Below are 25,603 nucleotides of genomic sequence, written 5' to 3' on the forward strand. Positions count from 1 at the left end.
TACCTCAGAGTGTCTTCCACTTTTGTAAAAATTCTGATTATGGTCAGATGGTCAATACATAGTCTAGCCTTTTTTACAGATGCAAAGGCTTCCCTTGAAATTCTTTAGGTAAGCAATTAATACAACTGACTGAAGACAGAAGTATCTTCTACATGGGATCAAAGTAACCCAGCATTTGTGTTTTACATAAGAGCCCTGAATTTTATGTAAATTACATAGCAATATAGAAGCTACAGTGTGGTTTCAGAAGTCTTAAGGAAGTCATTTATACAGGAACTGATGTAATATTAAAATAGTTAATACGAAGTTTGTGATTTGTGTAATATGCTTAAAGGCAGTAATTATTGAATGTTTCTAAACTCTTGAGTTCTCTGTTATTGCTGCTTGTTTGTAACAAGCTTGAGTCTATAGTCTGATTGTAAACTGAGCTTTCACCTTTCATTTGGAAGAATGTGTGTTTAGACAGAATACTTATGTATTTGTAAATAATGCATTTATGCACTTTCATATTGTACACATCCACAAATGGCATATATTCAGAGAGCTTTGTGAAAGGTGAACAAATAGAGATTTGTAAATACTAAGAAATACCTAAATGTATTTTATGTGAGCTTCTGTTAGTATGAGAAAAATAAATTGAGGAGTAGCTATTAACAAAAGCCTAGCTTTTTCTAGTAAAATTATATGTTTATTTTCTTGCATGACTGTGATCTAAAAGTTCGATGAGGGTTTTTTTGATGTTCTGTATTGTGAAACACAAATAATTTAGTCCTTGTAAAATCAGTTTTATTTGAATGCATATTTTCTAGACTGATCTCTTTTTGGTTTATATGAAATTTTTGTTGAAAATTGTTTGTATGTATTCTTGCATCTAAAAGGAATTATTTGTTGTAAAAACATGTTTTTACAAAAAAACAGATGATATGTGGCTTGCAAAGAAAAGAAAAGTCTTTGTTTTCTGCAGCTTCAAAACCTGTGTAGGTTGTTTTCTGCAGCTTCATTAGATATATTAGAAGTTAGAATGCGGAATGAAAGAGAGCCATTAAGACTGTTAACCCCAAGCAAAAAATTATTCTTTTTTCTGGATAAGTGTTTCCAGCTGAGATGGAACTGGGAGTAAAAGTCAGCAAAAAAGTATCTATGGAATTCTTGTTATGTCTCACAGAGTCTTTTGCAAGTGCTTTCAAAAAGCACACAAAAAAATGAAGTAGGAAAATAGAATAGCATAATGAAGTGCTAAACAAATAAAAACACCGTACAAAAGGATAATAAAAACTCAGTGTAACTAGTGGTAATTTAAGGTGAATATAAAGATATTTCAGATGTAGCAAAATATCTGTGGTTTGAGACAACATCATGTTAATTGAAACTGCTTTATGACAGACAGCGTTCCCAAGCTCTCCCAAATTTCAAAGGACTGAGAGGCTTCAGTCTAGATCCCAAGAAATCTTCCAATCAAAACTTTCTCTTCAGTTACAGATGGAGCAAACTCCACAAATTACAGAACAAAGATGCATACTTATGCTTCCTGTGCTGGACCCTGTCTAATGGAGACTAGCATTAACAAGTCATCAGTCTTCGTTAGGTCCAGCTATAGAAGATTTGACTGTCTTTAGTCTAGCATAGTAGTTTTCCTAAGGCTCTTGCCAAGTATGTGAGAGAGAATTCTCAAGGCTGCAAATTCAAAAAAACAGATTAGATTTCCATTCTGCATTAGATTTTCATTCTGAATTGATCATCAGAGGAACCTTCTCTGTAAGAACACATTCTCAAAGCTCAGTTTGATCTTTTTAAATGTGGACCAAATTTTCTGCCTCAAAGATCATTCAATTAGATCTAGATTCTGTCTGTGTTCTGTTCACATTCTTACTGTGACCAATTTAAAAATACTGCATTGCAAAAGAGGCCTTTATAATAATAATCGTAAAACAGATATTTACCTTTTTATGTCCTTACTTGGTTTTTCAAGGAGGCTTGTTTCAGAATTAGAGTGGAATACTAAGTCTTTCATGTTACACAAGAAGAACAATTGCAGATCAAAACTTCTTTCTTCTGTCCCTCAGACCAGTTTGGAGTAATTTCCAAACTAATACCCTGTAAGCAGTGTAAGTGCATGTGAATGTGCCTGCATGTCTGTAAAGATGACACCATTTGATTAGGATTTGAAAGGCTGTGTTTACCACTAGTAAAGACGATACTTGTATATTGGTATAAGAAATGGAACCTTCATCTCTGATGGAAGTACTGGAGGAATTTTTTTATAAGTTGTGTTCAAAGAGTGTACGCTCGCAGCCCAGAAAGCCAACTGTATCCTGGGCTGCATCAAAAGGAGCGTGACCAGCAGGTCAAAAGAGGTGATCCTGCCCCTCTACTCTGCTCTTGTGAGACCTCACCTGGAGTATTGTGTAGAGTTCTGGTGTCCTCAACATAAAAAGGACATGGAACTGTTGGAACAAGTCCAGAGGAGGCTACGAGGATGATCAGGGGACTGGAGCACCTCCCGTATGAAGATAGGCTGTGGAAGTTGGGGCTGTTCAGCCTGGAGAAGAGCATGTTGCATGGAGACCTCATAGCAGCCTTCCAGTACCTGAAGGGGGCCTATAGGGATGCTGGGGAGGGACTCTTCGTCAGGGACTGTAGTGACAGGACAAGGGGTAACGGGTTAAAACTTAAACAGGGGAAGTTTAGATTGGATATAAGGAGGAAGTTCTTTACTGTAAGGATGGTGAGTCACTGGAATGGGTTGCCCAGGGAGGTTGTGAGTGCTCCATCCCTGGCGGTGTTCAAGGCCAGGTTGGATGAAGCCCTGGGTGGGATGGTTTAGTGTGAGGTGTCCCTGCCTGTGGCAGGGGGATTGGAACTAGATGATCTTGAGGTCCTTTCCAACCCTAACTATCCTATTCTATGATTCTAAGTTGTTCCTTTGCTGTTTCAATGTACAATAATTGAAAGTCTCTCCTGTTATCTTAACAATTAGAAAAAGTACTCTTATTGTTGCCATTAAGAATGGAACTGCCAGCTGCGTTTGTCATAGATTTATTGAACTGAATTTGATGTTGAAAATTTCTGACACTATTCTTACAAATTTGTCAGCTGTCCAAGGTTTTTACTCTTGTTATTTTTAACCTCTAACACAAGTCAAGCAGGGCTACTGTTAACTCTTAAGAAAGGCTTTTTTTTTCTTTTAAACTCCTCCCAAGCATCTGTGACTTGGTATAGAATAAGATCCAATATAGAATATGATCCAGTAACACTAGTTACATTAGAGGATCTAAAAAATCTGTTGCTTTTTACAATCTTGGAAATTTTTGGCATAAACCTTTCAGAGTAGGAATTAGGTAACCTCTCATGGTTACCTATTAAAAAAATTTAATCACATGTATTTTTTAATCACTGTTCTTAAGCAGTTTAGAAGCTATTTTAATTTCCTTCCTTTCGTACTTTAGTTCTTCAAGGGGGAAAAAAAAGCATCCTTCAGGAATTCAAGTATTTTATGATTGCATACAACAATTGTTTAGGGAATTGTAAAACTTCATTTATTTTGTATATGATTACACATTTCTAAATTAAAATTCTCTTTATTTTGGATATACGATTAAATTCGCATGAGTTAATTGTCATTCTCTTAATAACTTCAATATTAATACAGCCAAGCTACCATAATTTAAGAAAATCAACATTTTCACTGAGTTAGTAGGCCACAGCACTCATTTCTATCTCTAAACATAACCTCAGCATAAGAATGTGAGCTTTTACAATACTGACTGTAGTATATACAATGAACTTTCCTATTTTGTCTGCTTTTTCAGTTAAATGAAAAATCCCTAAGCCAGTTTCCACCTTTGTAACAGTTATCAGGGAGTGTCCAAATGGCAGATAAGTGACTTAGTGTTAAGAGACAAAAATTAAAATAACTACTTGTCATTTCACATGGATGTTCGAGTGTCCTGTGAAAACCCTTTATGTATCAGCCGTGTTTGTTTTGATAAATTCTTGTGTGTTTTCTGCTCTCAAACTTGATTAAAATCTTTTCAAAGATCCTGTTAGGCACTTAGATAAATTCAAATGGTAGAAATCAGTTTAGTGCTTGAGTTTCAAAAAATTGCTTAGCAGTTGAGCTGTCACTTCTCCCATTAAGTCAAGCACTGAACTAAAGTATTCAACTGCTAGGTCAAGCGTATGGTTGCCTTCCAGCAAAAAGGGAAAAAATGGACAGAGTTCTGACTCAGTTTTAAATTTTCTGAATTATGTGGTATTTTAGTCTTTTTAACATACTTCCTGTTTGTTATTGTAGTATGGCATAATTCTGTAACCGCTGTGCTAGTAGACATACAGTAATCATCTAGATAGTTACAAATTTCAAGCTTAATTTCTGCTTTTTTGCTATCTGTAGCTCCAGGTATAGACAACTTTGCTCATTTTACACAAATACTTTTATATTATTTGTGGACCAAATTCCACTAAGCGTATTAGTGAAGATCAGTGAGATTGTTTATTGTGTTCATTCTCACAAAATGAATAAACTATTACTCTTCTATAAAATAAATTGCTTTTTGCTAGCCCCATTTGGTTTATTAACTACGATTAAAAATAGCTATTAATTAATTAACAGTTTCTTCTCACCATAAAAATGCTTAAGAATATAAATTACATGCGGGGTGTTTTTTTTGTTTTGATTTAGTATTTTGCAGTGCAAAATTAACTTTGTTACTGTTGGCATTTATTCTAACTGTAAATCCGTGTTTAGCTGTTGTAGTGTAAACTTTTTTCCCCTAACCATCAGTGTAGTGTTGCCAAAACTCAGCCTTTTAAAACATTTTTCTGGACTTATTCAGTATCAGTGAATTTTTGTGCATGTTTTAGACAACTAAGCAAAGAAAAAAAAAACCAGTCATGATTTAACATCATTATGTTGGCTTAAAATGATTGGAAAGAGAGTTAATTGTCTTTATGATATATTCATTATTTTTCTGGTATCACAAGCATCAATGTGGTTGGAGATTCTCTCTTCTCCTCCTCACACACAAAAGTTCTTGCATTGCAGTGTCCTGTGTTAGTTTTCCTGTTCAAGACTAGTGCAAGAGTTTTCTGGCATTCTCCGCTGCCACCTCCACCACAGATTTTTATGCCTTACTTGTGCTGCTGTTCACACCTATCACAACTATTCACACTTATCTGCTAAAATGGTGTAGTGGAATTATTCAGTTTAAAACCAGCAAAAGCACCTTTGAGAGCATGGCATTATGTGCAGGAATGTGGGACCAGGTGCTGAATCTTTGGTGGTATTACATTCAGATGCTGCCAATAAAATGGTAACATGCACTCTTAGAACAGGAAAGCCCATGGGTAGCAGCACTTGTTACTCTCTAAATGCATTTCCTTGCTTTGCATTATTGTGAAAAGAAGGTTATACCACTGTGCTTTAAACCCTGTTTATCATGACAACACTTTTAGGATAGTATTTGCTTGTAAAAATTGTTCATTGTTGCTGTCTCAAATTCTTAATACGCTTTATCTCATTATGGGCTTCCTCCGTGCAGTATGCACATGCAGTATACATCAAGGCTTCCTTGTTCCTTTGTTTAAACCTGTAAGGTGGCACGTGCGCAGTTGCAGTAGCCTCAAACTTGCAGAACTGAAGAATCAGTTTTTGTTAATGATTTGTTATTTGATTTCTTGCTAACTTCCTGGCTACTATACTGTTCAGGTGGGAGATACGATTTCCTACATAATAACTAGATGTCAGCATCTGACTTACCCTATGCATCATCTGCTGACTCAAAGTTCAATGGCAAGAACTGAACATATTATGGTCATCATAAAATACAGCATTTCGCAGAGGAAATTCTTAAATTTAAGTGAATAATTTGTATCTTGTGATGGCATGGGTGGATTTATAACCTTTTCTTTTTTTTTTTTTTTTTTTTAAACATCCCTGAAACTTCACTTTGTTAGCATCTTTTCAGGGTCATGGGAGTTTCTTCTTGTGTGCAGGTTGTTGGGTTTTTTTAGGGATTCTGGCTTGGCTTCTTCTGGGGGGTGGTGGTGTTTTTGTTTATTTTTCTTTCCTGTTTACATACACAGATATGTGGTAAGATATTGTAGTTTAATTATAGTTAATTTGGTTTCATATTGAAACCATGTAACAAATTCTGAAGTAATCCCTGGAGGATATAAAGATACTATGCAATTCTCTCTTTATTTATACACAATATATTTTCAGTAAAGCTGTTAAAATTTAAGTTTGGAATACTGTTAGGAATGCAGAAGGGCTATGCATGATTTGAATTGTTCCACCATAAAGTGTAAATAAAAATGCAGGCGTTCAAATAGCTTTAGTTTCTCACATATTGTCACTTGGTAGGTTATGTAATTCCACATTTTGTTCCCTGCTTCTAATGTTTTAATGGGTTTTACTTTCTGCAGTTTTGGCTGAGTTAATTGAGAAGTTCGTGTCACATCTTTCTGAAAGCCAATTGGATTGTTATTTCAGCACGGGAAATGATAAAGGTCAGTTTCCTAATAATTTATTGCCAGCAGCCTGTTTCTGTTTAAATTACTTTCCTTCTTAATGCATCTGTAGCATTTTGGGGGTTGTTTAAAATGTCTTTAGCAGCTTAGAAATTAATTTCTTAACAGGTGGGAAATACCTTTGGCACAAAATATGATGTACGTGTGTAAATAGTACAGATAATTATTAATGATGGGCTTTCACATTTCTGAATGTGTAATGGAAAGCTGGAGATACAGAGCAGGTGAGAGTATGATAAAAGTATTTGTTGACACCTATTATAGAATGATTTGCAAAACTAGTGGCATAAACATTTAAGATAGTGTAAGCAGTCTGGCTCACATTAGAAAGCCCAATAATACATAATCAACCCAAAGCTATGCAATTTATATTAGAATCATAGAATCATAGAATAGTTAGGGCTGGAAAGGACCTTCAGATCATCTAGTTCCAACCCATGCCATGGGCAGGGACACCTTCCACTAAACCGTGTCACCCAAGGTTCGACCTGTCCTTGAACACTGCCAGGGATGGAGTATTCACATCTTCCCTGGGCAACCCATTCCAGTGCCTCACCACCCTCACAGTAAAAAACTCCCTCCTTATATCCAATCTAAACTTCCCCTGTTTAAGTTTTAACCCGTTACCCCTTGTCCTATCGCTACATTCCCTAATGAAGAGTCCCTCCCCAGCATCCTTATAGGCCCCCTTCAGATACTGGAAGGCTGCTATGAGGTCTCCATGCAACATGCTCTTCTCCAGGCTGAACAGCCCCTACTTTCTCAGCCTGTCTTCATATGGGAGGTGCTCCAGTACCCTGATTATCCTCATGGCCCTCCTCTGGACTTGTTCCAACAGTTCCATGTCCTTTTTATGTTGAGGACACCAGAACTGCACACAATACTTCAAGTGAGGTCTCACAAGAGCAGAGTAGAGGGGTAGGATCACCTCCTTTGACCTGCTGGTCACGCTCCTTTTGATGCAGCACAGGGTACGGTTGGCTTTCTGGGCTGCAAGCGCACACTGCTAGATCATGTTAAGTTTCTCGTACACCAACACCCCCAAGTCCTTCTCTGCAGGGCTGCTCTGAATCTCTTCTCTGCCCAACCTGTAGCTGTGCCTGGGATTGCTTCAACCCAGGTGTAGGACCTTGCACTTGGCATGGTTAAAATTCATGAGGTTGGCATCAGCCCACCTCACAAGCATGTCAAGGTCCTTTTGGATGGCATTCCTTTCCTTCAGCATATCAACTGAACCACACAGCTTGGTGTCACTGGCAAACTTGCTGAGGGTGCACTCAATCCCACTGTCCATGTCAGTGACAAAGATGTTGAACAAGACTGGTTCCAACTCCAATCCCTGAGGGCCACCACTCATTACTGGTTTCCAGCTGGACATTGAGCCATTGACCACAACTCTTTGTGTGTGGCCATCCAGCCAGTTCTTTATCCACCGAGTGGTCCATCCATCAAATTGATATCTTTCCAATTCAGAGACAAGGATGTCATGCGTGACAGTGTCAAAGGCTTTGCACAAGTCCAGGTAGATGACATCAACTTCCTCTACCCCTGTCCATCAGTTCTGTAGCCCCATCATAGAAGGCCACCAGATTGGTCAGGCAGGATTTCCCCTTAGTGAAGCCATGCTGGTTGTCACCAAGCACCTTGTTGTTTTTCATGTGCCTTAGCATGCCTTCCAGGAGAATCTGCTCCAAGATTTTTCCAGGCACAGAGGTGAGACTGACTGGTCTGTAATTTCCTGTGTCATCCATTTTCCCCTTCTTGAAAATGGGGGTTATATTTCCCTTTTTCCAGTCGTCAGGAACTTCACCTGACTGCCATGACCTTTCAAATCTGATGGCCAGTGCCTTAGCAACTTCATTTGCCAGCTCCTTCAGGACCCGTGGATGGATTTCATCAGGACCCGTGGATGGATTTCATCAGGTCCCGTGGACTTGTGCATATTCATGTTCTTAAGATGGTCTCGAACCAGATCCTCTCCCACAGTGGGCCTAGGGTCTTCATTCCCACAGTCCCTGCACCTGCCTTCCAAGACTTCGGTGGTGTGGTCAGAGCCTTTGCCAGTGAAGACTGAGGCAAAGAAGTCATTCAGAACCTCAGCCTTCTCCAAATCCAGGGTAGCCAATTCTCCCGAGAGCTTCTGGAGAGGGCCTGTGTTGTCCTTAGTCTGTCTTTTATTCGCAAAATAAAAAAAAAAAAAAAAAAAAAGCATTAAAGGATATTTATTAAAGAACTGCTATTGTTGGCAGAGTAATCTGTTAGTTTCATACAGATGTCGTGCTTGCAGCCAAGAATAAAGGATGAATGATAAAGTTAATTTATTCTGAGTGTGAAGTAATACGTTTTAATATTTTGAGGCATTTGGAAAATTAGAAGATTTAGAAGCATTGTTAATATCCACTGGAAAATGCACTTCCATTCTTTAATATCTGTCCAGGGCTTTTCTCTTAGGTTGTAGTTCAGTCACTTAGTGTACTTATTCTGCCACTAACTCTGGATAACTAAGCCTGCTTTGAGGAGAGTGTTATTTATACTGATATTTTAATTCTCACATCTGTAGGATGCAAATATGGTGTCCTTGGAGGCTTCAGACTTGCCTTTAAAGTTTCAAAGCACAAAATCCCTTTAGAGGATCTCTTATGTAATGGCCTTTACCTTCTGAAAGCTTGCTAACAGAATACCCTTAATTTTGAGAATCTCTCTCCTCTTAATGAAGAGAGTTGCTGAAGTAACACTTCTTTCCATCACTATTTTACTTTTTCTTAAAAGAGGCTTAAGGAGTTTTTTGTTGTCCTTTATTAGTTAGTAATTTACTTTTTAAGTTCCCAGGAGGCATAATGAGCAATAAAAGTCTTCTCATGGACTCATCAGACTTGATACTTACGTATTTCTGATACTTTCCAATTCAGATTATGATTTTGATTGTCCTTTAAAAGCCCACATAGTATCTTCATGGTGTAAATGATTTACTCAGCACCTAGACTGTGCTTCTTGCTCTTCTCTGTACATCTCTCTTTTTAGGTCACAGTTCAAAGTGTCACACATTCTCCAATGATATGGAAGGCTAGGTGTAGTCTTCTTTTCTGCATTGGGGAATGCACATCTCCCATTTCTTTGGAGAGCAGCATAGCCTAGAAATCAAACTTTTCAAGGTTATTTTAGTGTCCCCTGTTAAAAAAACAGGAAAACTCACATTGTTTGAATAAGGCAAAAACTAAAGAGAGGAGGAACAGACATCTAGCTGTGCAATCTCCAGGTTCCTAGGAAAGGCAGCATCCTGCTGTTTCTTAATCATAACAGCTAAGTGCTTCCATCCAGTATGGAAGAACTCTAATGAAGGAAAGCAGTAGTCCATATTCTGTTCACTTAGATGTCGGGTACCTTAGTTTCAGTTTACTCTCCTCAACTCTTCATTGAAAGCTAGGATTTAAAACATGTTCAGGAAATGTAACCTGGATCTTCTACTTCATTGATTTCCCTATGAACCACTGATTAGGTGTATATAACTACAACACTACATTATTTATCTAAAATTTAATGCTAGCTTGAAGAAACACTAGGTTGGGAAATCCTGTGACAATTGCATACATTAAATTATCTTTTTAGAATGGAAGATCACAAAGAACAGATACAGAAACAAAATGACATAGTAGAAGCCTCAATTCTTGATTTTCTTGAGCTTGACAGATTTTATTTCTTTTTTCATTATGAGCAAACCCAATCTGTATGAAATTCCTGTTTCTGTTTAATGAATATTTTTTTCATTTAGTCTCATACAGGCACTACTGGGCATGAATTCTGGGGAAGTTTGCCTGTTCAAAAAAGCTCCAAAATTTAAAGGGTCAGCTGATAAACAGTTTTCATTTGCAAATGCTTTTGATATTCCATGTGCTTGAATGAGGTCAAGGTTGGAAATCAGGGAGTGATTCAGCCTTCTTAAGGATAGTAGTCTGGTAAGCAACTGATGTGAAATGTAGGCAAAGGGCTGGTGTTGTCTTAAAGCTTTCTTTTCGTGTCAGCAAAACCATTATCACATATTTTTTCATCGCTGACATGGACAGTAGGATTGAGTGCGCCCTCAGCAAGTTTGCCGATGACACCAAGCTGTGTGGTCTGGTTGATATGCTGGAGGGAAGGGATGCCATCCAGAGGGACCTTGACACGCTTGTGAGGTGGGCTGATGCCAACCTTATGAAGTTCAACCACGACAAGTGCAAGGTCCTACACCTGGGTCGGAGCAATCCCAGGCACAGTTACAGACTGGGCAAAGAAGAGATTCAGAGTGGCCCTGCAGAGAAGGACTTGGGGGTGCTGGTCAATGAGAAAATGAACATGAGCCGGCTTCAGTGTGCGCTCGCAGCCCAGAAAGCCAACCGTATCCTGGGCTGCATCAAAAGGAGTGTGACCAACAGGTCGAAGGAGGTGATCCTGCCCCTCTACTCTGCTCTTGTGAGACCTCACTTGGAGTATTATGTGCAGTTCTGGTGTCGTCAACGTAAAAAGGACATGGAACTGCTGGAACAAGTCCAGAGGAGGGCCATGAGGATGATCAGGGTACTGGAGCACCTCCCATATGAAGACAGGCTGAGGAAGTTGGGGCTGTTCAGCCTGGAGAAGAGAAGGCTGCGTGGAGACCTAATAGCAGCCTTCCAGTATCTGAAGAGGGCCTATAGGGATGCTGGGGAGGGACTGTTCATTAGGGACTGTAGTGACAGGACAAGGGGTAACGGGTTAAAACTTAAAGAGGGGAAGTTTAAATTGGATATAAGGAGGAAATTCTTTCCTGTTAGGGTGGTGAGACACTGGAATGGGTTGGCCAGGGAGGTTGTGAGTGCTCCATCCCTGGTGGTGTTGAAGGCCAGGTTGGATGAAGCCTTGTGTGGGATGGTTTAGTGAGAGGTGTCCCTGTCCATGGCAGGGGGGTTGGAACTAGATGATCTTGAGGTCCTTTCCAACCCTATCTATTCTGTGATTCTATGAAGAGTTCTCCTGACCAGAAAAGAGTGTTGCTCAGGGAAACAGCGTATGTTTCATCAAGGCTTTCTTTTAACTTTTATAGCATAATAGTTACTAACATTTCATAGCACCTTTTTCAGGCAGGTGTGGCAATGAGTCCAGGGACACTAGTTTAGACCAAGAAATTCATGGTAATTGACTTGAAAATGAAACAAAAGTATGGCTCTAAAAGCTATGATAATACTCCACCCTGGAACAGTAAAAAGGCTTGATTGTAAGAATTAGTTGTATAGATAAATTTACATTCATTTCAGGTTCTTTTTTACATAATAAAATATACAGCGTGGAATACTTATGAAGATAGGAATGCACTTTGAGAACCCAGGTTTGTGTTACACTTCCTGTTTGTACAGAAGCAACAAAGAAAACATGCTCAAATCTTTTTCAGGCCTTGTTTACTTAAAATTAGTTTTCTCACTGATCAGATTGATCAGTCAGTCAAACTCAAGTTGATCAGATTTCTATACATTTCCCAGGATTTTCTTCTAATGCATATGAAGGGTTGGAATTTCTCCAAGGAGAGCTATTAATTATTTGAACACTGTGTTACTTCACAGCATCTTTTCTGTATATGCATGTGTAGTCACTGTCTAAGCTAAAGCTAATGAGTTGTTAGAAGGTAATCTATATTCCAGATGCATCTTTCTAGCTGCATATCAAAGTAAGCCAAACATGTGCTTGGCAGTTGTGTATGTCCGCCACTGTCTTGAATAAATTTGAGTCTGAGGAACTGAAAAATGGCTTCCAATAGTTGTTTAATTTTTAATGAAAAGAGGCCATGATTTTCATGAAAATGGATTCAGTGCAGTGCATAGATATTCAGTGTTTATCATGTTTCTTGCAATGAGAAATTGATTCTCTTAAAAAATGACAGCTTTCTGAACCTGTAGGTACTTGTAATTAGAATAACAGTCATCCATCTGCTGTGGAATCCCTCAGGATTTGAGTCTATTACAAAATTTGCAAATAGGGAAAAATCAAATTAGTTTGGGTTGTTATCATTTTCAGTATAAGAGATAAGGAAAAAATGTCTAATAAACCACTATGCAGTTGCAGTGTTTAATTATAAACAGTAGCAGGAATCTTACCTTAAGTTTACGTCATGCTAGTAGCAATGATGTGGATTCAGATAAGTAAGATAACATACAATATGTACATTCAATGTAAATGAACGCTATCTATTTCCTTTCCTAGAATTAATACTTTTTAGTTTGCTTTTATTTTTCTTTCTTCATTAAGAAACACCAAACATTGAAAACCAAATCACTGATATTTACATGTAATGGGCGATAGAATGGTATGAAACTGAAATTTGCTATGTTAGTAAAATAGGCATTATGCATTAGGGATATGAAGTTCCTAAATAGCCACTTGCTCTTCCTGTCAGCAGATTCCAGTTCACTGCAACATAAATGCTTTGTGGAAATGTATTCGTTTTCTCAAGCTTCCAACAAACCCATTTCTCAAAGAATTCCGCTTGCTGTGCCATCTAATACATTGGTGTCTGGATGTCTTAGTTCATCTCCGACATGTGGAAGGTGTCTCTGCCTATAGGGGGTTTGGAACTAGGTGATCTTTACAGTCCCTTCCAACCCAAGCTGTTCTATGATTCTGTGTGTTGCAGAATGCCCAAGCTTGCGAATGTTATGAGCTTTCAGTATCAACTGGTGTTTTTTTTTTGGTAGTTCTGATTGTGTGGATGACCATGAATTGCCACAGGGACAGAATCTCAGGGATTTCAGGCTTTGGCCATTAAACTGATATGTCATGGTGTGTTCCTTCTCTAGATGAAGTTTAGTTCTCTTGCTGAACAAAATCTCATGATAGTTTTCTGTCATTTAATGAATTCTTAATCTTCTGAGGGTTAGGTGTATCAGGTAATGAACTGAGAAAATTTAAAAACATCAATGCAAAGCTGTCTATTGAGAGCTGATCAGGAGTAGCAAATGAGAACTACAAGACTGCAATCCCATCCCATTTTTCCCTTCTTCCTGCATCATTTGATGTATTCACTTCTTTAAAGATGGGTGCCCGCTTTAAAGATGCTGTTAGCAGAAAGCATTTTGCCCTTTACCAGTTTATGTGTAGCTGGAATGAAACTTTTATTAGTTTTTAATAATGTTGCTGCCAATAGCTTAAGTATTTGTAATGGCCAGTACATAAAGAAGCAGCTCTAGGTATGAACATTTTGATTTTGTATTGTTATGACAAGCTTACTGTTGACATAACAGGAACTTTCAATATTCAAGGTGGAATTGCATATGAGATTATCTAGCTCTGATGGGGAGGCAGCAACATAATTCAGCAATTATTCTTGGATCTTTTTCACACTGACAGGTGTCTCAGTGAACCCTCTTCCCTACCCTTGCTGCTTCTCCCGCTCATGCAGTAGAAGTCCTAACTCTCTCTTTTTTGGTTCTCTGTGGAACACTGAATTTGATCAAGAGATAGAAGGTTTGGAGTTAAGAGGAAGATGACCAAGTCATAAAAAGATAGTCCAGGTCATAGAAAAAGATAGTATTCAACATTTTTTCACATGTAGTGTTCTTTTGTTTGTTTGTTTGTTTCAAGTCATCACTGACAATTAATAGTTTACAGTTCCTAGCATTTCAAAGGAAGTATTTTGTTTTCTTCAATGAGCAAGATTGTGTTAAATAGTGGACTAAAAAGAAAAATTCAGAGCAGACATACCAATATTTAATATGATTAGCTTATCTGAAGCGTGTATGGTAGGATGCTAGTATGAAGAGCAGTTGGTTGGCTGAAAAAGGCAAAAAATAAAATTATTTAGTCTTAAAAATGGTCCATACTTACTGATGTTGTTTTTTTAATGCATTTTAGAAGGAGAGATAAAGTCAACTTTCTATTATATAATTTTTCTGTTAATTGTAAATCTGCTCCTAGAGAATTTGGATATCCTTCAAATCACTGGATTAATTTTGACTCAATTGCTATTTACAGTGTTTACATTTATAAAGTATAAAATACCTATTTAACGTAATTTTTTACTAGATAAATAAAAAGCTGCCAAAGCATATTCTTCATGCCATTTTGTATAGCCACAGCGCTGTGTCACGTTTTATCTAATTCACAGTTCAGAGAAGTGGTGTGTTCTTTGAGCATAAATGGCATTTTTACTCAGAAAATTGATCTGTTGATGCATAACAGAAGTTATGAAACCCACTGTGTTTCAAGACAGTTAAATCAGGTATGTTGATAAATATCTGTCAAGTGAGCTTTGCAGAAAATTAAATTCAGTATATTAAATCAGGTGTATGAGCATCATTACAGTAGTACAGTGACAACATACTCCTGCAATCATGCTGGTCAACAACTCTTTTATCTGTGGATTGCCATACACAGTATTTGAGTATTCTGCTTCTTGTTAATAACAATTTTCTAAGCTTAATGGAGCATTTAAGGTTTCTAGGTCCAGTTTTTAATCAGAGGGAAGTGGTCCTTTGTATATTCTATATGACTGTATAGTTTCCTAAAGCCTAATCTTCCCAGTTTGTAGTTGGTAAACAAAATGGAAAATCAAAACTTTTGACCCAGCACAAAGAACCACAGTTTGTGTGTTCCTATTGCAAATTGTGGATTGGCAGCAACTTTACTACATAATGTATGGAGCTATGGTTATATCATATACACTGGTGTACAAAAGCAAGAGTTTTTGCCTTGATGAGGTAGTGTGTAATATAGAATTATTATTCAATCCAAACTCTATGTTAATTTTATCTTCTTTGACAATACAGGGGAAAATATCAAAAAGAAAACTGATAGGGAGAAAACCCTTTTCAGTAACTAAGAAATTGCTACAACAGAGAAGAAAAGGCAATAAGAATCAATTAAATAAGTGGTGTTCCTTCAGTGTGAATGAGAAATAAGCATTCAGTATTTGCTGTAAACTGTTACAGCATGGAAACTGGGCTCAGATTGTGGGTTGTGATGCAGCTGATCCTAATTACACCCTTGCTGGGCTGGGATACCAGCTCCTGCATTGCCACCCACGGGATGATCCCCCCGCCTAGTGGATGCAGGGCTTCCTTGTGGCTTAGAAGTTGTTATATTGCTTGCCCCTCTTCTGTCATAAAATATGCTCGTGTCAGGACTGAATTAGCAATTAGTCATAGCAAACTCATTCAGATTCCCCCGGTTTTTAGGTTATAAGATTGCCTGTTGCCTTCATGATTACACACAGGAGCCTGAACATGAATTGACTTATTATGGTAATTGCAGCCTGAGTAAACGGGTAACTTGGGACAGGAGCTGTGAAAAGATACGAGCTGTTTCACTCATGTCTGTGGGTTTTTAACTGATCTGTGGTTTTATATGTATTCTTCCAAATATTGTGTTGCTGGTATGCTGTGGAAAAAATATTTGAACTTCTGCACTTTGCGTAAAAAACCCCACCACATTTCTGATGTGGTTTTGGTACTTCAATCCCATCAGATCAATAAATTAATTCATTCTACTCAGAGACCAGTTGATTTTTCTTATATATAAACGTATTTGTCAAAAATACAAGGTTAATTTCTCATGACCCTAACACTTAGATCATTCTCTTCTATTAAAGTTACAATACAGAGTAGGGTTTTTTTACCATACTTCCTTTGCTGAATTTTATTGCTTCATTGCCAAGTGTAATTTTACTATGCTGTTTTCTTCAAAGAAATTTCAAAGAAATTTATCCCATCTGAGTAGATGCTCCTTAAATTATTTTTTTTGAGCTTTTCTTCCCAACCATAGGCATTTCCTCCCTTAACCTGTAAATATTTAATCTGTAATACCTTACTCCCTGTTACTCGGAACATAGAGTGTTTACCTGAATAGGTAGCCGGGGAATCCTGGCTTTATTTCTGGTTTAGTTCTCTGTCTGAGCAGGGTTTATAAAAAATACATATCAGGTTACTGTGTGATCTGTTTAACCAGATTTTTGCATTAGTCACTTACATGAATATATTTTAACTTCTGCTGCCATATCAGTTGTTTACATTTTTAGCAAATTATGTCAGTTGTGGGTTGTTGGGGGTTTTTTGTTTGTTTGGTTTGTTTGTTTGTTTGTTTTTAATTTACTTAATTTTTTTAAGTAGCACTTTGAAAGAAGTAAATTAAAGGTTTAAGCCCTCAGCTTTGTAAATCGTAATATTATTAAACTGTTTTTTTCTATCTATAGTTATATTAGATGATATATGTACGTGAGAGAAGCAATGCCCTATTTTTAATTGCATTTGCAATTTAAAATTTTGCGAAAATATTACAACAGATGTAGCTTTAATTCATGATTTACTAATTAGTCTAACTTGGTTTTTTAATTTGAACAAATGCAGAAAATGGGTTATATGTTACCATGTGAAAAAACAAGGCAAAGAAAGACAGGATTCTTAAATCCATTAATTATAAAGTTTTCTGTGATTCACATCAAAATAGAATTTTTGTAAATAAAGGTGGTTTTACAGCTAGGAGACTTAAAGGACACTGGAATGGAAGAAAATAGATCAGAAAATGCTGCTTTATCGAATTTCTTGGCCAGAAGGGATAAAGCTCTACTAAGAAATGGGACTGAAAAATATATTGGTTGTTTACATTGGGCTGTAAAGCTAATGATAACCATACTAACAGTGAAGATTTCCTTCTAAAGAAGATGATTTTAATAAATAATAATTACAAAAAAACCAACATACATGATGAATTCAGATTCCTGATGCACCCTTTGCAAACACTATTAAACTCATTTCAATTAAGAAGCAGTTCTCCAGAATTGGTATTCATACATAATAGAAGCTTTACTTTAGTATTCAGTTAAAATCATATTTATTGTAATACTTTATTATATCTTTTCTTTTGTTTTAGCCATGGATGGAGATGTGAAGAATGAAAGCCTTTCATCTGTGCAGCAGCTTGGTGTTGAAATGACAGTCAGGTATGTGGTATTAAAACATTTCCCTAGTGTATTTCTAAGATTTGTTTGATTTTCATGGAATGACTTTAATGATACTTAATCCATCATCTCAATGCTTTCTACCATTTTAAATCTAAATATCATTTTAAAGAAAATTAACTTTCAAAGTGGAAAAGGTATTAATGCATAATTACATAATATTTACATATTATATGTTATTATCCTTTAGTGTTGTAAAGGGTAATTGTAACTTGTTAGTAAGATTTACCATAAAATTACGTTATCCTTAGTTATATGTGGTAGGTTTTTTGTTTTTTTTTTTTTTTCCCCTGTATATTACTTCTCTAAATGGTTCTGTTTAGCTAAGCTTAGTTATATGCCATTTGAACATTTTACTTGGCTGGTAATTTGTAGTGCCGGGATGAAGGAAAAGCTAATGTGTCTGTACTTCCACAGATTGTACTCTTTAGCAATAATATTTGAATTCTGATGCTAATAATTACACATGAAGTATACTTAGACGGAATTCTAAATAATGTATGTGAAGAAAATGCGTGTTAGAATACATGCTTCTCCCCACCACAGACTTTAAAACTCAACTAAAAGGAATTTAGGTGAGGAAGTGTAACACTGAATAGCAGATATTTGGTGTGCATCCTTCCTAGATAAAGCATAGTAGGTTTTATTAAACCATTTATGTGTGTATCTACAGCATAGTGTTTGTAATGACCAACACTATGACAGCTTAATTTTCACAGGTCTATTGAGTATGATTTCTTGTTTTTTAGGAAAAGAAACCCTCCAACATTTAAACAGTTTTGGTATTCTGTCTTTTTGTGCTAGGTACGGAAAATATCTAAACTTGCTAAAAGAACATGCTGAAAATGGGTTGTGCTTCGTGTTAATGAACTGCAAAAATTTTTTGAAACAAGAGCAAAGAACTGTGGTATCCTCACTTTGTATCCTTTCTTGATGGTATAACCTCTGTTGCCTAAAAATGCCAGAACTGGAACTCTCAGTTTGGGCTTTTGGTGTAGTGTCAATGTATAATATGCACATCCACATATGTGAAAAATGGGGTGGGAAGGCAAAAAAAACCCCACAAACCGAACACCCCAAAGCAGCACTTTTACTTTGAAATTTTGTTAAGCAAGTTAAAATGCACACCCAATGCATTCCAGAAACTCTTCATCCTTTTGTTCCTATACTTTGCTAAAATTGTAAGTCTTCCTCGTTTTTGTCATAAACTGTTTTGGAGTAGGATCACATCATTCTGTATGTGATAAAGAGTCTGCAGCAATGAATCTCTGAGCATTAATGAGTATTTGTGGTACTCCCACAATACCAACAGTATTAATGGTATTGTCCATGTAATGATATGTGTCTGTATAAACTGATCAATGGGAATGTTTAGATTCCAGACTGGAAAAAAAGTAGTGTATTGGGAAAATAGCTTAAGTTTCTCTTAATTCAGTTTGAGAGGCATCTGTGCCTCAGGAAGCCTGGCTTCTGTGCAGCTGTATTCCCTTTGTCCCATCTCTAACAAACCAGCTCTTGCCTTTATTGTGCATGGGCCTGGGGAAAAGGAAGGCTGCAGTTCCCGAAGGATAGTGAGGAGTTTTCTGCCCAAGTTCCTTAACCTTCTCATGCAGGCTGCTTGCAGGAACACTGTCCTGGCTATGACTGGTTTGCTTCTTCTATCTTCCTCATAATGTCAGGGGACGGGGAGAAGACACTGATGTTTCTTAAACAGTTTTCACGTCTTCTTGTTTCAGCATTTCTGTGGCTACCAAGACTGCATATATCTGTAAGAACTCAAAAGCTGTCTCTTTCTGAAAGGCAACTTTGAAAGTGTCTAAAGGAGACTATTAATTTCCTTAGCTTTGGGTGGGGTGTTTTTGGTGTGTTTATTTGTTGTTGTTGATTTTTTTAAATGCATTAAGTTTTCCTCAAAGACCTCTAACTGAATAAGTGACCCTGTGTCTGCTAAGTGACTGCTGCTGCTCAACCCAAGACACCCTGAAAAAGTCTCTCAGAAAAATATAGATTTGACATTTGCTCAAATGGTTGTTTAAAAGTAGTGAAAATACAGGTCGACTGATAATAAAGAGAACACTATTTAATTTTAAAGCTGCTAGTAAAATAAACTGTTAGTGCTATTAAATTCTGTGTGAAGGCTGCGGTACTGGGGAATGATCTTTTTTTTGTAATTATTGTTATAGAGTGAAAGTTCATCCTTTTGATTTTTTTTTTCTAGTAAAACTACCAATCAGTTTTAGAATTTATTAAATAAACTAGGATATATTTGGTAAATAAAAAAAATTATTACTGCCCAAATACTGATTGTTTGACAGTTTGAAATTATTAGCATTTTGGTTCAAGTTTGTAGTATAGGAAACAACATTTCCATATTTCATTAGGTGTGATTCCATCTATTTAAGGTAAAACCCCTTGAGTTTACTTTGTACATTGTTATGTTGTCTTACATGTTTTGAATGGAAATTGTAGAACAACTCTAGTCTTTATTAGAGAACTCCAGGGTACAAGAAGCACGGATTAGATTCCTTACCTCTTCTGTATGCAGTCTTCCATATTAATATGAATTGGTCTCTCTTGTCACCAGAAGTGACTGTATTGGTCCACTCATAGCACTGAGTCTAGCCATGAGGTTTTTCCAGCAGAATGAAATTTTGGTCCATTGTGTGAATATAATTGTGCTGAACACCATCATTCCTGAGAACTTCAGTTATCTGTACAGTTCTCTTTACAAGAACTAGACAGCAGTGCAGGCAGGTTACTGCAGTGCTAATGTTCATTCTCAATGCCTAAATTATTTCTTTTTCATAATATATCTTCAAGACACAACGAGAAAGTTATTGACCTATTTGCGTAACTGCTGCAATGTCAACTAAAATGTCAAAACATGAATGACGAATTACCCAGCCTTTGGATTATGTAGCTGCCTACTTCAGAAAGGAGCAAAATGCCAAAGGATGTACCTTGACTGCCCAGCATTACCTGGAAACTAGACCCTGATTTCCAGAGCTTTCCGTACCGATAAGATCTCTGTTACCTTTGCTGCACAGAACAGAATTTCACCAGCCATACGTACTGCAAAGAAACATGTACACACAGAACAACTTCAAATACAAGTTCAACTCTATTCACCAGTAAATGGGGGAAAAAAATTGCAACATAGTCTTTTTTTTCCCTTCTTTTGTTTAAAATATGATAGTTTCTCCATCCCTGCTTTCACAGTTTAAGCTTACATGAAAAGAAATAAAGAACTAGGTTGCTATTGCAAAGGAATAGTCAGGATATATTTAATATCAGTTTCTAACTTTTAATTTTCTTTAGTATAACTACACATTTTTCCTAATGGTAATACTTTTTTTATTAATTATATTTCCTATCTCTAAAATAACTGGGATTACTTATCCTACAAGTAAAGATGTGTACTTTTATATATTGTTCCCACAAAGATATTTTAAAGTAACATATTTTCTGTAATCCTTTTCTCAATTTTGTTCTTGCTGCTGCTGCTGTTTTTGTTGTTAATCAGATGCACCTACCTGCTACCACAGTGGAATCTGGCATCCATCCAGTCTATTTCTGCAGCACTCACTACATTGAAATGTTGCTGAAAGCTAAGTTGCCACTTGTCTTTGCAGCCTTCCAAAGGTCTGGTTTTACTCCATCCCAGGTAACTGATGAAAGCATATCAAAGTATCATCAAATTTTTGCACTTAAATCCACCAAATCAAGTATGTTCATACAGCATGTGTGTGCGGTTATGAGAGTGTGGGTGAGAGATAGTATTGAAAGTGAGTGACTTAGAGCATCTGAAAATAGAAAGAAACTGACTTTGGTGGAATAATGACAGTGAACTGCAGCTAATTACCTTCTATTACATGTTCATGCAGAAAACCTGATAAAAGTACTGTTTACTAAAAACTTCAAATTTATCATTAAAAATAAGTAGAATATCTTATTCCCTGAAATAACTTTTTAAATTTTCCATAGGAAGGGAGTAATTTTGGATAGCTGTATAATAGGAACTAGTTCAGGTAATATGATAGCAAAATTAATTTTATATGAACTACCCATACTGTTACAATCAGTCAACACACTAACCTTCTATATTAAAGAGATATTACTAAAGAAGAGTATTTATACATAATGTTAGCTTTCATTTCACCTACTTACTATGATTCCAGTATCTGAAGGGGGCCTATAGGGATGCTGGGGAGGGACTCTTCGTCAGGGACTGTAGTGACAGGACAAGGGGTAACGGGTTAAAACTTAAACAGGGGAAGTTTAGATTGGATATAAGGAGGAAATTCTTTCCTGTTAGGGTGGTGAGACACTGGAATGGGTTGGCCAGGGAGGTTGTGAGTGCTCCATCCCTGGTGGTGTTGAAGGCCAGGTTGGATGAAGCCTTGTGTGGGATGGTTTAGTGTGAGGTGTCCCTGTCCATGACAGGGGGGTTGGAACTAGATGATCTTGAGGTCCTTTCCAACCCTAACTATTCTATGATTTTATGATTCTATGATTCTTTGGTAATACGGAATGGTAATATATGTGGAGAATTACTTGTGAAGACTACAGTCATGATGAAGTGTAAACAGTGTCATGCAATAATAAATTAGATTGCAAGTGCAAAGGACCTCTTGCCACAATAGGAAAGCTTAGTGCTGTTCCAAGGGAAGTATTTTTCATCTTACTCCTTCAAAATCCCTTTGCAGCTTTAGAGACTTCTTAATGGGAGCAGATGCCAGTGTGGTACAGATATTACTTTAAAAAGTCAGCTTGGGATTTGGCCTTTGAGGAGAGAAGATCAGCAGATGAGGGACTTTTATCTCAGCATAGGAATGAGGTGCTCATAATAAGGTTCTTGTTTTGGGGTGGGGAAACACATAGGGACTATCACTCCTTCCTCAGTCTTGTGTAAGTTATACTGTATACTGTTATACTGCTTTTATATTTTTTTACACTCAATTAGTAATAGACTAGTTATTGTTCTGAACTGCTGACAAGGTTTTTTGTTTGGGGATTTTATTTTTATTTCATGTGTTATTGAAATGGCACTGGTGGGTGCTACTGTATCTTCTATATGCTTCTGCAGTTCTACTGCAGGATTAAAAACAAATGAACCCTGAATTGTGAAGACAACTCTGATGTAGTTAGGTGCGGGTACATTAATAAATACCTGAAAACAGATTCAATGCCAGAGTATGGATGCTGTCATCTAATTAGAATTTTGGTGCTTCTGCATATTTTTAAACCCTTTAAGGACTGATTAGCAAAAGATCTGTGGTCTGGAACTAAATGAAGTGGAATGTGCTGTATGCTTCTCAATAGGTTGTGATTTAGAACTGGTAAAAGGAGTCACTAAGTGTGTTTCATACATACTTCATTAAATGAAAACATGTCTTAGGGAAGGGGTTAACATTAATTTATAAGCAAAGAACTGCTTTTATTTAGAGGAAAATCTGTGTTAAACATACCTTCATAACCCTCATTACACTTTAGGCCACATTTTTAAAAAATCTTGAAAAAATCCCCTTTGCTTTTATTGGACTTTGAGCTTTATGTGTCAACCTCAGTCGCCAGAATATACTTAGATAAGTGAGATGCGCACATGCAGGATGTTATGTTTAGCAGAACCCACTGGAAGTCTACTTGGAGGCTGTGATTTAAAAAATGGCGATTCTTGGCTTCTTTTGTACTTTATCACTTTTATTTTCATAAGCAGGGTAATGGTATAGAAAAAGGGGTCCATAGTATAGAAAAGAGATAAAGCTGACCAGTTAAGACTGAATGTCTACAGCAATTTAATTATGTATCGTTTTGTTCTCATCTAGATTTGTCTGCAATGGATAACTCAGTGTTTCTGGAATTACATGGACTGGAGGGAGATCTGCCACTACATTGCTACATGTATCTTGCTTGGTCCCGATTATCAAATATATATGTGTATTTCTGTGTTCAAACACATTCAGCAAGACATTCTGAAGCACACTGAAGCCCAAGATCTCCAGGTTTTCCTTAAAGTAAGGGTTTCTTTTTAAAATTTTTTAACTGCTGAAGAGAAGCAAAACTCTCAGTACTGAAAGCTCTTACTGAATTTCACTCACAGATTTTGTGTGAAATGATACTTTGTTTACTTCTTTGCAGAAAATTGTGGTATTTTCCAGAGAATAGCTTTCCTGCATTTGTCCTGATCAGTTCCCTTTGTCAGCAAAGTAAATAGCCACACTAAGTCATGAGGTCAGTTAATTCAGTTCTCTGTAAGTGATCCCAGTCTCATTAAACTAGATGTTCTTCAGAGAGGTGGGTTTACAAAGTGGTCTCTTCCTGAAGCTTGAAGAGAAGAGATGTGGCACAAAGCTCAGTGAGTTGTTATTTTGAACAGACACCAATTACTATATAGCCAGCCTCAAAATTTCATATTTGCCATATTATAAATTACATTTCCTTATTGGATTCTTTGTGCTCAGCTACAGATACAGTCATAACTCTTCTTCCCAGAGACACCTCTGTTTATTTTCACTGGTCTTTTTCTTCAGTCAAAATTCTTCTGAGAGCTAGATATTTACATCTTACTCTATCCTAAAAACAACAGTTTTCTGACTAATTTGCGTCCAACTTACGTATACTTAAATATGAATAAGCTGATCATTTTCCTTGAAATGTTTGCTAAGGTCTAATGATTGGATTGTTTTGTTTGACCTGGTTTTGGTCAATGTGGCTTAAAAACTACTTCGTCTTGATGGTTTTAGTTGGATGGGGTATGTAACTTTTAGGAAGTTTTAAGAGACTTCATATCTTGTCATCACCTACAGCATAAACAAGCCAAAGATTTAATATGGTACTGTTAATGAGAAATGCTGTATATTAGTGCACTACTGGAGTATTTAAAATTCCTTAAGTGACTACTGTAGAAAAGGGGGCGTTAACGGCATACTGAAATAGTAATCTTGGTTTCAATTGCTCTTAATTAACCTAAAAAAAAATAAAAAAAATACTTTGCTATTATATTCATTCAATTGTATGTGACTTTACTTGGGTTTAATACTTGCAAAGGCGTTAGCTGCCCTTTTTTTTTAGAAATAACCAAATTAATTTTCAAGTTTTAGCCTATTTCTCAGCACAACATTCATGAATTTGGATTATTGTTATGGAGTAATTCTTTTAAAAGTGGAAGTATAAACTATTCTGAGAACATATTCCAAGTGAAGAAAAACTCCAAGTGAAGACACCTACAATCTCTGAATATTCATGTTATATTTTTTTCAATGAAATGTCACATCTTGGACTTCATACTAGCAATGACCATTTGCTATACAAACAAGTCCTGCTGCCTGTTTTCCTTCCAAGAACCAATAGTATGTTCTATTTTTAAGCTTCTAACATGCTTTATGTCTGTAATAGAAATATGATGATTTGATAGCAATACACATTTGTTGGTATTATCTAAAAAGTAGTTCCAGCTAGCTGTTAAAATTAAACCCAAATATTTTCTTCTTCACTATTAATGTACTTTTATTTGCACACACAAAGTTGGAAACAACTTTGCTGTCAATTCACTAGCACTTAAAGTTGAAACATTATTAATTAGTAAAACTTTCATTCTTCCAGTATGGCCTTCTAGAGATAAAAACATGACCACCTGTGAAAGAGATCATTTTCTAGTACTCTACTATTTGCCTTTCCTCTGTGCCAAGAGGAAAGTTAAGTAATGAATTGTCCATGAACATTTTGTCCCTTTTTCTGGTTCTTTCCGTTGGCTGAGATGGATTGCTAGCAGTTATGATCCCTTTGAGATATCTTGGAGTTTCGGCATTAACTGAATTTTAAATTTATTGCTTGGCCCTTTATTAATCCTTTCATGGAAGGGTGAAAGTGCATAGATTTGTAATTTCTACATGTAAACCAAGAATACTGTAAACTGCCACCTCAGTGATCCCATCTTGACTATCTTGATTTCGTTGGTTTAATTTGGATAAAATAGAGAAACTTGGGCTACAGGGTTTGTGACTTGTAATAACACATACAGAGCTAGTATGTCAGTCTTCTGGAAGTAACTTAGCTACTGCTCACTTTAATTTCTGTGGGTATGGGCCATATTATTGACAGCTAAATCACTAACCA

The 25,603-nt window shown here is 36.7% G+C and overlaps 1 protein-coding gene across 4 annotated transcripts in view; it reads left to right on the forward strand.

The window, feature by feature from the left end:
- The window catches only part of TBC1D32 (TBC1 domain family member 32), an 84,167-nt gene that overhangs the window by 54,824 nt on the left and 3,740 nt on the right, over nt 1–25,603 (forward strand). For all 4 annotated transcript variants that reach the window (XM_065680980.1, XM_065680983.1, XM_065680982.1 and 1 more), the window contains exons 28-33: nt 6,427–6,510; nt 17,401–17,470; nt 18,293–18,408; nt 19,102–19,256; nt 21,012–21,152; nt 23,314–23,502. In XM_065680980.1, the coding sequence (XP_065537052.1) occupies nt 6,427–6,510; nt 17,401–17,470; nt 18,293–18,408; nt 19,102–19,256; nt 21,012–21,152; nt 23,314–23,502 (755 nt within the window). The remainder of the gene's footprint in view (nt 1–6,426; nt 6,511–17,400; nt 17,471–18,292; nt 18,409–19,101; nt 19,257–21,011; nt 21,153–23,313; nt 23,503–25,603) is intronic.

This window comes from Lathamus discolor, chromosome 5, assembly GCF_037157495.1.
Source record: "Lathamus discolor isolate bLatDis1 chromosome 5, bLatDis1.hap1, whole genome shotgun sequence".
Taxonomy (NCBI): domain Eukaryota; kingdom Metazoa; phylum Chordata; class Aves; order Psittaciformes; family Psittacidae; genus Lathamus; species Lathamus discolor.